Consider the following 13,449-nt stretch of genomic DNA (forward strand, 5'->3'; position numbering starts at 1 on the left):
AAAAGGGCCAGAAATCAGCCCTTCGTTCAATGGGTGTTTGGATCTTTTGTCTGAAGAAAAAACTTTTTATATGTTGTACATGTTGGTAAAACATTAACCTTTCTAATATACTTTATTTAAAAAATTACTTTTTTTTAATAAAAATTATGTCTTATATAAAAATAAAAAAAATTAGACCACTAGGGGTCCCCATACCATCCAGAACATAATCCTCCCGGCTGCAGCATCATTTTTGTCCCAGCTGATGAACAGACTGGGACAAAGTCCAGGAAGTGAGGGCGGAACTAGCACTCCTCTGTGCTCACTCCTGTCCTATCAGACTGCAGCATGAAAACAGGGAGGAGGGGTTTACAGAGCAGCCTGCAGTGATTGGATGAAAAAACCAGCACAGCAGACTCAGGGAGGAAGTGAATGCATGGTGAGTGAGGGGGGGGGGGGGGTGGACTCAGTGCTTGCCTTGGACACACCCCTTCCTAAGAAGTGGATGTCAGAATAAGTAAGCAGCAGAACAGAAGCATTTGTGAGGCAAATACAAAAACTAGACACATAAAAAAGACATATAAACATAGAAGGATTAGTTTTTTTGGGATGATATGACTGGTACACTTTAACCCCTTCCGACAGAATGTCTTATATAAACGGCGGGCTATGCAGCTAGTTTGCACATCCTGCCGTTTATATAAGGCATTCAGTTAACCCGGCGATGCGCGGCATCGCACAGGTTAACAGGCAGAAGTCCCGCTGTTACCTGCAGGAGACAAATTCTGCCTGACATCCCAGGACTTCTGTGATTGGCCCTGGTCAGCGATCACTGGGATTGGTCCCTGTGGACCTATCACAGTGTCTCAGCTGACCGGCGAATCGCAGGGTAGGGGCGGGGGTGTGAAAGTTCAGATCCCCCCCTCTCGGCCCGCCCCTGGAAGTCCGGGCAGAGCTGGGGAAGATGGTGTGGGGGGGACCGGCGGCAGAAAGGAGGTGCAGGCAAGTAGAGGCTATGGCGGCAACATCAGAGGCAGCAGTGAAGATCACTGTAAAGTGATCTTCACTGCTGCTTCTAGGAGTTTCAAAACTACAACTCCCAGCATGCCCAGACAGCCTTTGGCTGTCTGGGCATGCTGGGAGTTGTAGTTTTGCAACATCTGGAGGGCCACAGTTTGGAGACCATTGTGCGTTGGTCTCCAAACTGTGCTCTTCCAGATGTTGCAAAACTACATCTCTCAGCAGGCCCAGACAGTCCAGGCATGCTGGGAGTTGTAGTTTTGCAACAGCTGGATGTTTATCGTCCCCCCAGGCGGGGGTTTACAGTGAGTTTCTCGCAAGTTTGAGATGCAGCAAATTTACCTGCAGCTGCAGCTCAAACTGCCATTGGGCTTTTGGAGAGAAAATGTATCTGGAATTGAAGGCCACGTGTGTTTACAAAGCCCCCATAGTGCCAGAACAATGGACCCCCCCCCCCCACATGTGACCCCATTTTGGAAACTAATCCCCTCATGTAATTTAATAAGGGGTACAGTGAGCATTTACGCCCCACAGGTGTCTGACAGATCTTTGGAACAGTAGTCCGTGAAAATGAGAAATGTAATACATAAAGTAGACATATTGTAAACGTGAATCAATATATAATTTATTTGTTATGTCTATTTTCCTTACAAGCAGAGAGCTTCAAAGTTCCTGATACAGACAGAGGTGTCAGCAGAGAGCACTGTGGACAGAAAAAAAAAAGCAATCTAAAAACAAAAGAACTTTCTCTGTAATATACAGCCACTAATAAGTACTGGAAGGATAAAGATTTTTTAATAGAAGTAATTTACAAATCTGTAGAACTTTCTGGCACCAGTTGAAAAAATGAACTTCATGTGGGCGTGCATGCATATAAATGAGCTGTCCTGGGGCTGCACTGCCGGTGTGTGCGGCAGGCGGGTGTCGTTGGGCACGCCCGGTATATCAACTACACACACCTAGGTTGTTTTCAGGAAAAGAAATAGACTGTATTGTTATCTGGTGCACACATAAGTGGATCCGCCACCTTTTGGTTCCCCCTCCCCCAATGCTTTACTATAATACACCCCATGCAGATACAACGCATTTTGCGTTACAGTTCTATAGGAAGATTAAGGCCAAGTATAACTTCATCAATCCTGATCTTGAGATATTGCAGGATCCCGATATGTATTTTCGTCATCTGCAGATCACTCGCCTTGCGGGTCGTCGCCACCGTCTTTATCGTCTTCAAACAAAACAACAGCGTTCTTCCCTTCTGGGCAGTAGAACAGTTTCTGGACCTCCCCTCCGGCGTTCGACTCTTTTTGGAAGTGGATCTCCAAAAGGTCATTCATGGTCTCTTCGTCCTTGATGTCGGGGATCCCTGTGATCAGGACCGTCCGGTTGCACCTCAAATTCTTCATCTGCGCATCAAAAGAGCAAAAATTTGGGTCAGTGGGCTTACCATAAACGGCAAATACGGTTTTGGATTTGAAACTAAAGGTATAGGCAGCAGCAGAGTTCCCCCACAGTAGATATAGGCGGCAGCAGAGTTCCCCCACAGTAGGTACAGGCAGGAGAGTTCCTCCACAGTAGGTACAGGCAGCAGAGTTCCCCCACAATAGGTACAGGCAGGAGAGTTCTCCCACAGTAGGTACTGGCAGCAGAGTTCCCCCACAGTAGGTACAGGCAGGAGAGTTCCCCCACAGTAGGTACAGGCAGCAGAGTTCCCCCACAGTAGGTACAGGCAGCAGAGTTCCCCCACAGTAGGTACAGGCAGTAGAGTTACCCCACAGTAGGTACAGGCAGCAGCAGAGTTCTCCCCACAGTAGGTACCGGCAGCAGCAGAGTTCCCCCACAGTAGGTACAGGCAGCAGCAGAGTTCCCCCACAGTAGGTACAAGCAGCAGAGTTCCCCCACAGTAGGTACAGGCAGCAGCAGAGTTCCCCCACAGTAGGTACAGGCAGCAGCAGAGTTCCCCCACAGTAGGTACAGGCAGCAGCAGAGTTCCCCCACAGTAGGTACAGGCAGCAGCAGAGTTCCCCCACAGTAGGTACAGGTAGCAGCAGAGTTCCCCCACAGTAGGTACAGGCAGCAGATTCCCCCACAGTAGGTACAGGCAGCAGTTATGCCCCCTGTCTTTATTTCTACTGATGGACTCGCCTATTTTAGGAGATGTTTTTGCTGGGGGAAAAAACAAATGGAAACCTAGCCTCAGGCCATGTTCACACGCGGAATTTCCGTGCGGATTTCCGCTGTAAATTGTGCCGTAATTCTGCAGTCCCATTCAAACAGCAAAACTTCCGCATTCTTATATTTTGCGGAATTGCGTGGCGAAATTCCATTGACGTCAATGGTGCTTGAGTTTTGGCGCAATTTTGTGTCCTTAGAACACAGAAATTCCCTTTAGCAAGATTAGCTGAACGGAATTTGTGCGGAATTGCCGTGTGAACATAGCCTTAGGCTGCGCCTACGTTATGTCCGCCCGGGATTTCTCTAGTGTGCATGAGCCCTTTGGCTAGGTCAGTGTTTCCCAACCAGGGGGCTTCCAGCTGTTGCAAAACTACAACTCCCAGCATGCCCGGACAGCCTTTGGCTGTCCGGGCATGCTGGGAGTTGTAGTTTTGCAACATCTGGAGGCACCCTGGTTGGGAAACAATGGGGTAAGTAATCAAAAAGAGTTGAGCTGACCAGAGCACCAACGATGGTGCAGGCGAGGTTGGTGCAATGTAAATTATAATTGTACAGCCCTAGCAGGCAGCAGTTTGTTTTTTAAAGGGGTACTCCATTGCTAGACATGTTATCCTCTATCCAAAGGATAGGGGGATAACATGTCTGATCGCAGGGGTCTGGCCGCTGGGGACCCCCACGATCTCTTCAGCGGCACCCCAGTCATCTGGTGCATGGAGAGAACTCCATGACGGATGACTGGCGAACACAACCGCCACACCCCCTCCATTCATGCATGATGTCTGTGTACTAGCCGCCGTGCCCCCTCCCATAGACATGAATGGAGGGGGCGTGGCATGATGTCACGATCACGGAAACCCTAGACTTCCAAGACCGCAGCGCCGGCCCAGACATCACGGGGGGGGGGGGGCGTCCCTGCGGCTATCAGATATATTATTCCCTATCCTTTGGATAGGCGATAACATGTTTAGGAGCAGAGTACCCCTTTAATGAAATCGGAGAATCCCTTTAACTCTAAATGATGTACTATTATGGTGGCATTAGGAGGTACAGAGAGGGTTCGGGGGCCTCTTTCTATACCTGAAGGCTTTGAGCAGCTGCCATGATAGCTGACACGGCTGTTTGAAGCCACAGACAGTAGCCTTTAAAGGGGTACTCCGATGGAAAACTTTTTTTTAATCAACTGGTGCCAGAAAATGTAACAGATTTGTAAATCACTTCTATTAAAAAATCTTAATCCTTCCAGTACTTTTTAGGGGCTGTATGCTACAGAGGAAATGCTTTTCTTTTTGGATTTCTCTTCTGTCACGACCACAGTTCTCTCTGCTGTCCATTTTGGGAACTGTCCAAAGCAGGAGAAAATCCCCATAGCAAACATATGCTGCTCTGGACAGTTCCTAAAATGGACAGCAGAGGTCAGCAGAGAGCACTGTGGTCATGACAAAAGAGAAATCCAAAAAGAAAAGCATTTCCTCTGTAGTATACAGCCCCTAAAAAGTACTGGAAGGATTAAGATTTTTTAATAGAAGTAATTTACAAGCGTGTTCTCTCCCGACTCTGTGTCACATGATCTCTATGAAGAGTGTCTCAGTCACGTGACACACAGCAGGGGGAGGAGTGCGCGGGGGTCTGATTGGTGGACGGTCATGAATAGAGAACTATTAGTACCTATCATTTGTCATGTGTGCAGGTTCCTTGAGCCTCCATCCTCTTACCTGGTATCCTGTAATGTTGCCCTCTACAGATGGAGACACACAGACTTGGTGAGTTTCTTGTTTACTGAAGGGAACATCAAACCGCTTTTTATCCACCAGCTTTGGCGCAACTGTAATGGAGTAATAAAGACATAAGACGCTGTAGACCAGACACAAGGCACATGAGACATCTTCAGGACTAAAGACAAACGAACACCCCAAGTGGCGACTTCAGCTCATATTAGGCCGTGGTCAGGAATTTATCAGGTGCAGCTTTTCAGTTTGTTGCATCGTTTGCCGCAATTCTACACCAGCCCCAACGTGGCTTACAAAGTGACTGTGGACGGCATTATTAAAGGGTACCTTTCATCAAAAAAAACTTTTTATATATAATAGATTAATGTATGCAGAATAACTTTCCAATAGCATGTTATTAAAAATATGCTTCATTCTATTTAATTTTCCACTTTGAAAAAATAACCACTAGGGGTCTCCCTACCAGTCCCGGCCACGAGCCTTTTTTTTTTTAATAGATTTCAGACTCATGCTGGAGTCCTAAATCTCAGAACTGCAGCCGGGACACAGACAAGCTCAGCACTGCTCCCTGGCGAAATCCCATTGAAGTCAATGGTGCTGTCCGGACATGCTGGGGGTTGTGGTTTTGCAACAGCTGGAGGCACCCTGGTCGGGAAACAATGGGGTAAGTAATCAAAGGGACTTTAGCATGACCCTTTCACACTCTCTTACATCATTAGTCACTGACTATATGTCATGTACTCTGTACCTCCTTCCTGTATAAATGTCACAATGGCGCTCCTGGAGTCCTCGAGGTACTCTGTATTCTCCACTTCACTACCGCCATTCTTTGTTTTGCTGAAAAACAGCTCAAGCTTGTCCAAAAGAGTGGCTTCAGGTACACCAGCTGGGAGATCGGTCACCAGGATGTTCAGGAGGCTCCGGTTCATATCCACCTGTAGGTAAAGAAATAAGGTTTTCTCAATGCAGCAATTACAACAAGACAATAAAACAATATGGTCTCACTGTAAAAAAAAAAAATCATGGCCACTGTGGGCCTAGGCATGTATTCACCTCGTACCCTGGGGAACAGTTGGCCATGCCACAGATAGAGGTCAAATGTCATCACCCTGATTCCTACAATTAGGCCCTCCAGGGTTTATGGTTTTTTTTTTTTTGGCCATATGGAGCACATTCACCATCACTAGTCCTACAGCACCATCTGTTTAATCCCAGCACAGTTGCATCCATGTGTTTTATTCATCTAATTTGGTCATGTGATCACCAGTCTCACTCTGGAAATCTTGCAGTGCCTAATGGTTACAACAGGATGTCAGACTGACTACAGGATGACATCATCGCTTACCAGACGCCTCCTACTGGTTCCAAGACCCTTTCCCTTCCAGCACCATTTGCTATCTCTATGGGGATCAGGTTACATAATAGTTATACTCCCAGCTATAGCTATATACTGCTACTGCTATCTCTATAGGATCAGTTTATATAGTAGTTATACTCCTCCCTTCCAGCTCTATCTGTATACTGCTGCTGCTATCTCTATGGGTTCAGGATTTATAGTCATTATGCACCTCCCCTCCAGCTCTATTTGTATACTGCTGCAGCTATCTCTATGGAATCAGGATATATAGTAGTTATACACCTCCTCTCCAGCTCTATCTGTATACTGCTGCTATCTCTATGGGATCAGGATATATAGTAGTTATACACTTCCCCTCCAGCTCTATCTGTATACTGCTGCTATCTCTATGGGATCAGGATATATAATAGTTATACACCTCCCCCCCCCCCCCAGCTATATCTGTATACTGCTGCTGCTATCTCTATGAGATCAGAATACAGTATATAGTAGTTATACACCTTCCCTCCAGCTCTATCTGTGTACTGCTGCTATTTCTATAAGACAGGATATATAGTAGTTATACATGCGCTCGAAACGTGTCAAGATTTTAATTTGTGAGGTGAAGGGTATTTACTACTCCCAACGGTGTAAATAAAACCACATCGATTGCCGGTGCTGGATCATTTGTATTCATTTCTATTATTAATCTTCTTTACACCTGATTGATATTAATACACACAGACAAATGATCCATCTATGACTCTGCCGTACCCCCAATACCATGGCTCGTATGATTCTTACATTGAGGGCGTCCAGGACGGTCAGTTCTATAGGCTCGGCCTTCACGTTGATGTAACAATCTTCTATCGCCACCTTGTGATGCTTCTTCTTTATTAATCGTTCAGCAACTATAAAGGTAAAAAAGGCTCTAGTTAGTAGGAAAAAAGCTCCAACTGCGCAGAAATACGTCCTTTTCCTTACTATTTATGTTACATATTACTCCCAGCACTGCGCAGACATACGTCCTTTTCCTTACTATTTATGTTACATATTACTCCCAGCACTGCGCAGACATACGTCCTTTTCCTTACTATTTATGTTACATATTACTCTCAGCACTGCGCAGACATACGTCCTTTTACTTACTATTTATGTTACATATTACTCCCAGCACTGTGCAGTCATACGTCCTTTTACTTACTATTTATGTTACATATTACTCCCAGCACTGTGCAGTCATACGTCCTTTTCCTTACTATTTATGTTACATATTACTCCCAGCACTGTGCAGTCATACGTCCTTTTACTTACTATTTATGTTACATATTACTCCCAGCACTGTGCAGTCATACGTCCTTTTACTTACTATTTATGTTACATATTACTCCCAGCACTGTGCAGACATACGTCCTTTTCCTTACTATTTACGTTACATATTACTCCCAGCACTGTGCAGACATACGTCCTTTTCCTTACTATTTATGTTACATATTACTCCCAGCACTGCGCAGACATACGTCCTTTTCCTTACTATTTATGTTACATATTACTCCCAGCACTGCGCAGACATACGTCCTTTTCCTTACTATTTATGTTACATATTACTCCCAGCACTGTGCAGTCATACGTCCTTTTCCTTACTATTTACGTTACATATTACTCCCAGCACTGTGCAGACATACGTCCTTTTACTTACTATTTACGTTACATATTACTCCCAGCACTGCGCAGACATACGTCCTTTTCCTTACTATTTATGTTACATATTACTCCCAGCACTGCGCAGACATACGTCCTTTTCCTTACTATTTACGTTACATATTACTCCCAGCACTGCGCAGACATACGTCCTTTTCCTTACTATTTACGTCCTTTTCCTTACTATTTATGTTACATATTACTCCCAGCACTGCGCAGACATACGTCCTTTTCCTTACTATTTATGTTACATATTACTCCCAGCACTGCGCAGTCATACGTCCTTTTCCTTACTATTTATGTTACATATTACTCCCAGCACTGCGCAGACATACGTCCTTTTCCTTACTATTTACGTTACATATTACTCCCAGCACTGTGCAGACATACGTCCTTTTCCTTACTATTTACATTACATATTACTCCCAGCACTGCGCAGACATACGTCCTTTTCCTTACTATTTATGTTACATATTACTCTCAGCACTGCGCAGACATACGTCCTTTTCCTTACTATTTACGTTACATATTACTCCCAGCACTGCGCAGACATACGTCCTTTTCCTTACTATTTATGTTACATATTACTCCCAGCACTGTGCAGACATACGTCCTTTTCCTTACTATTTATGTTACATATTACTCCCAGCACTGCGCAGTCATACGTCCTTTTCCTTACTATTTATGTTACATATTACTCCCAGCACTGCGCAGTCATACGTCCTTTTCCTTACTATTTACATTACATATTACTCCCAGCACTGCGCAGTCATACGTCCTTTTCCTTACTATTTACGTTACATATTACTCCCAGCACTGCGCAGACATACGTCCTTTTCCTTACTATTTACATTACATATTACTCCCAGCACTGCGCAGACATACGTCCTTTTCCTTACTATTTACGTTACATATTACTCCCAGCACTGTGCAGACATACGTCCTTTTCCTTACTATTTACGTTACATATTACTCCCAGCACTGCGCAGTCATACGTCCTTTTCCTTACTATTTATGTTACATATTACTCCCAGCACTGCACAGACATACGTCCTTTTCCTTACTATTTATGTTACATATTACTCCCAGCACTGCGCAGACATACGTCCTTTTCCTTACTATTTATGTTACATATTACTCCCAGCACTGCGCAGACATACGTCCTTTTCCTTACTATTTATGTTACATATTACTCCCAGCACTGCGCAGACATACGTCCTTTTCCTTACTATTTATGTTACATATTACTCCCAGCACTGCGCAGACATACGTCCTTTTCCTTACTATTTATGTTACATATTACTCCCAGCACTGCGCAGACATACGTCCTTTTCCTTACTATTTATGTTACATATTACTCCCAGCACTGTGCAGACATACATCCTTTTCCTTACTATTTATGTTACATATTACTCCCAGCACTGCGCAGACATACGTCCTTTTCCTTACTATTTATGTTACATATTACTCCCAGCACTGAGCAGTCATACGTCCTTTTCCTTACTATTTATGTTACATATTACTCCCAGCACTGCGCAGACATATGTCCTTTTCCTTACTATTTATGTTACATATTACTCTCAGCACTGCGCAGTCATACGTCCTTTTCCTTACTATTTATGTTACATATTACTCCCAGCACTGCGCAGACATACGTCCTTTTCCTTACTATTTATGTTACATATTACTCCCAGCACTGCGCAGACATACGTCCTTTTCCTTACTATTTATGTTACATATTACTCCCAGCACTGTGCAGACATACATCCTTTTCCTTACTATTTACGTTACATATTACTCCCAGCACTGCGCAGACATACGTCCTTTTCCTTACTATTTATGTTACATATTACTCCCAGCACTGCGCAGACATACGTCCTTTTCCTTACTATTTACGTTACATATTACTCCCAGCACTGCGCAGACATACGTCCTTTTCCTTACCAATTACATTACATATTACTCCCAGCACTGCGCAGACATACGTCCTTTTCCTTACTATTTATGTTACATATTACTCCCAGCACTGCGCAGACATACGTCCTTTTCCTTACTATTTATGTTACATATTACTCCCAGCACTGCGCAGACATATGTCCTTTTCCTTACTATTTATGTTACATATTACTCCCAGCACTGCGCAGTCATACGTCCTTTTCCTTACTATTTATGTTACATATTACTCCCAGCACTGTGCAGACATACGTCCTTTTACTTACTATTTACGTTACATATTACTCCCAGCACTGCGCAGACATACGTCCTTTTCCTTACTATTTATGTTACATATTACTCCCAGCACTGTGCAGACATACGTCCTTTTCCTTACTATTTATGTTACATATTACTCCCAGCACTGCGCAGACATACGTCCTTTTCCTTACTATTTACGTTACATATTACTCCCAGCACTGTGCAGACATACGTCCTTTTACTTACTATTTACGTTACATATTACTCCCAGCACTGCGCAGACATACGTCCTTTTCCTTACTATTTATGTTACATATTACTCCCAGCACTGCGCAGACATACGTCCTTTTCCTTACTATTTACGTTACATATTACTCCCAGCACTGCGCAGTCATACGTCCTTTTCCTTACTATTTATGTTACATATTACTCCCAGCACTGCGCAGTCATACGTCCTTTTCCTTACTATTTATGTTACATATTACTCCCAGCACTGCGCAGACATACGTCCTTTTACTTACTATTTATGTTACATATTACTCCCAGCACTGCGCAGACATACGTCCTTTTCCTTACTATTTATGTTACATATTACTCCCAGCACTGTGCAGACATACGTCCTTTTCCTTACTATTTATGTTACATATTACTCCCAGCACTGTGCAGACATACGTCCTTTTCCTTACTATTTACATTACATATTACTCCCAGCACTGCGCAGACATACATCCTTTTCCTTACTATTTACGTTACATATTACTCCCAGCACTGCGCAGACATACGTCCTTTTCCTTACTATTTATGTTACATATTACTCCCAGCACTGCGCAGACATACGTCCTTTTCCTTACTATTTATGTTACATATTACTCCCAGCACTGCGCAGACATACGTCCTTTTCCTTACTATTTATGTTACATATTACTCCCAGCACTGCGCAGTCATACGTCCTTTTCCTTACTATTTACGTTACATATTACTCCCAGCACTGCGCAGACATACGTCCTTTTCCTTACTATTTATGTTACATATTACTCCCAGCACTGCGCAGACATACGTCCTTTTCCTTACTATTTATGTTACATATTACTCCCAGCACTGCGCAGACATACGTCCTTTTCCTTACTATTTATGTTACATATTACTCCCAGCACTGCGCAGACATACGTCCTTTTCCTTACTATTTACGTTACATATTACTCCCAGCACTGCGCAGACATACGTCCTTTTCCTTACCAATTACATTACATATTACTCCCAGCACTGCGCAGACATACGTCCTTTTCCTTACTATTTATGTTACATATTACTCCCAGCACTGCGCAGACATACGTCCTTTTCCTTACTATTTACGTTACATATTACTCCCAGCACTGCGCAGACATACGTCCTTTTCCTTACTATTTATGTTACATATTACTCCCAGCACTGCGCAGACATACGTCCTTTTCCTTACTATTTACATTACATATTACTCCCAGCACTGCGCAGACATACGTCCTTTTCCTTACTATTTATGTTACATATTACTCCCAGCACTGCGCAGTCATACGTCCTTTTCCTTACTATTTATGTTACATATTACTCCCAGCACTGCGCAGACATACGTCCTTTTCCTTACTATTTACGTTACATATTACTCCCAGCACTGCGCAGTCATACGTCCTTTTCCTTACTATTTATGTTACATATTACTCCCAGCACTGCGCAGTCATACGTCCTATTCCTTACTATTTACATTACATATTACTCCCAGCACTGCGCAGACATACGTCCTTTTCCTTACTATTTACGTTACATATTACTCCCAGCACTGCGCAGACATACGTCCTTTTCCTTACTATTTATGTTACATATTACTCCCAGCACTGCGCAGACATACATCCTTTTCCTTACTATTTATGTTACATATTACTCCCAGCACTGCGCAGACATACATCCTTTTCCTTACTATTTATGTTACATATTACTCCCAGCACTGCGCAGACATACGTCCTTTTCCTTACTATTTATGTTACATATTACTCCCAGCACTGCGCAGACATACGTCCTTTTCCTTACTATTTATGTTACATATTACTCCCAGCACTGCGCAGACATACGTCCTTTTCCTTACTATTTATGTTACATATTACTCCCAGCACTGCGCAGACATACGTCCTTTTCCTTACTATTTATGTTACATATTACTCCCAGCACTGCGCAGACATACGTCCTTTTCCTTACTATTTACGTTACATATTACTCCCAGCACTGCGCAGACATACGTCCTTTTCCTTACTATTTATGTTACATATTACTCCCAGCACTGCGCAGACATACGTCCTTTTCCTTACTATTTACGTTACATATTACTCCCAGCACTGCGCAGACATACGTCCTTTTCCTTACTATTTATGTTACATATTACTCCCAGCACTGCGCAGACATACGTCCTTTTCCTTACTATTTATGTTACATATTACTCCCAGCACTGCGCAGACATACGTCCTTTTCCTTACTATTTATGTTACATATTACTCCCAGCACTGCGCAGACATACGTCCTTTTCCTTACTATTTATGTTACATATTACTCCCAGCACTGCGCAGACATACGTCCTTTTCCTTACTATTTATGTTACATATTACTCCCAGCACTGCGCAGACATACGTCCTTTTCCTTACTATTTATGTTACATATTACTCCCAGCACTGCGCAGTCATACGTCCTTTTCCTTACTATTTATGTTACATATTACTCTCAGCACTGCGCAGACATACGTCCTTTTCCTTACCATTTATGTTACATATTACTCCCAGCACTGCGCAGTCATACGTCCTTTTCCTTACTATTTACGTTACATATTACTCCCAGCACTGCGCAGACATACGTCCTTTTCCTTACTATTTATGTTACATATTACTCCCAGCACTGCGCAGACATACGTCCTTTTCCTTACTATTTACGTTACATATTACTCCCAGCACTGCGCAGACATACATCCTTTTCCTTACTATTTATGTTACATATTACTCCCAGCACTGCGCAGACATACGTCCTTTTCCTTACTATTTATGTTACATATTACTCCCAGCACTGCGCAGACATACGTCCTTTTCCTTACTATTTATGTTACATATTACTCCCAGCACTGCGCAGTCATACGTCCTTTTCCTTACTATTTATGTTACATATTACTCCCAGCACTGCGCAGACATACGTCCTTTTCCTTACTATTTATGTTACATATTACTCCCAGCACTGCGCAGTCATACGTCCTTTTCCTTGCTATTTATGTTACATATTACTCCCAGCACTGCGCAGTCATACGTCCTT

The 13,449-nt window shown here is 43.3% G+C and overlaps 2 protein-coding genes across 7 annotated transcripts in view; both read right to left on the minus strand.

Moving 5' to 3' along the window:
* LOC130296515 (uncharacterized) overlaps positions 1–13,449 on the minus strand; it is a 207,867-nt gene that overhangs the window by 105,973 nt on the left and 88,445 nt on the right. The gene's annotated exons all lie outside the window — the stretch shown is intronic.
* IFI35 (interferon induced protein 35) overlaps positions 1,600–13,449 on the minus strand; it is a 62,810-nt gene continuing 50,960 nt past the window's right edge. For both annotated transcript variants that reach the window (XM_056548132.1, XM_056548133.1), the window contains exons 5-8: positions 7,042–7,148; positions 5,650–5,836; positions 4,887–4,996; positions 1,600–2,405 (exon numbers count right to left, since the gene is read on the minus strand). In XM_056548132.1, coding sequence (XP_056404107.1) covers positions 2,190–2,405; positions 4,887–4,996; positions 5,650–5,836; positions 7,042–7,148 — 620 coding nt within the window. In that variant the 3' untranslated portion in view covers positions 1,600–2,189. The remainder of the gene's footprint in view (positions 2,406–4,886; positions 4,997–5,649; positions 5,837–7,041; positions 7,149–13,449) is intronic.

This window comes from Hyla sarda, chromosome 12 (genome assembly GCF_029499605.1).
Source record: "Hyla sarda isolate aHylSar1 chromosome 12, aHylSar1.hap1, whole genome shotgun sequence".
Classification (NCBI taxonomy): Eukaryota; Metazoa; Chordata; class Amphibia; order Anura; family Hylidae; genus Hyla; species Hyla sarda.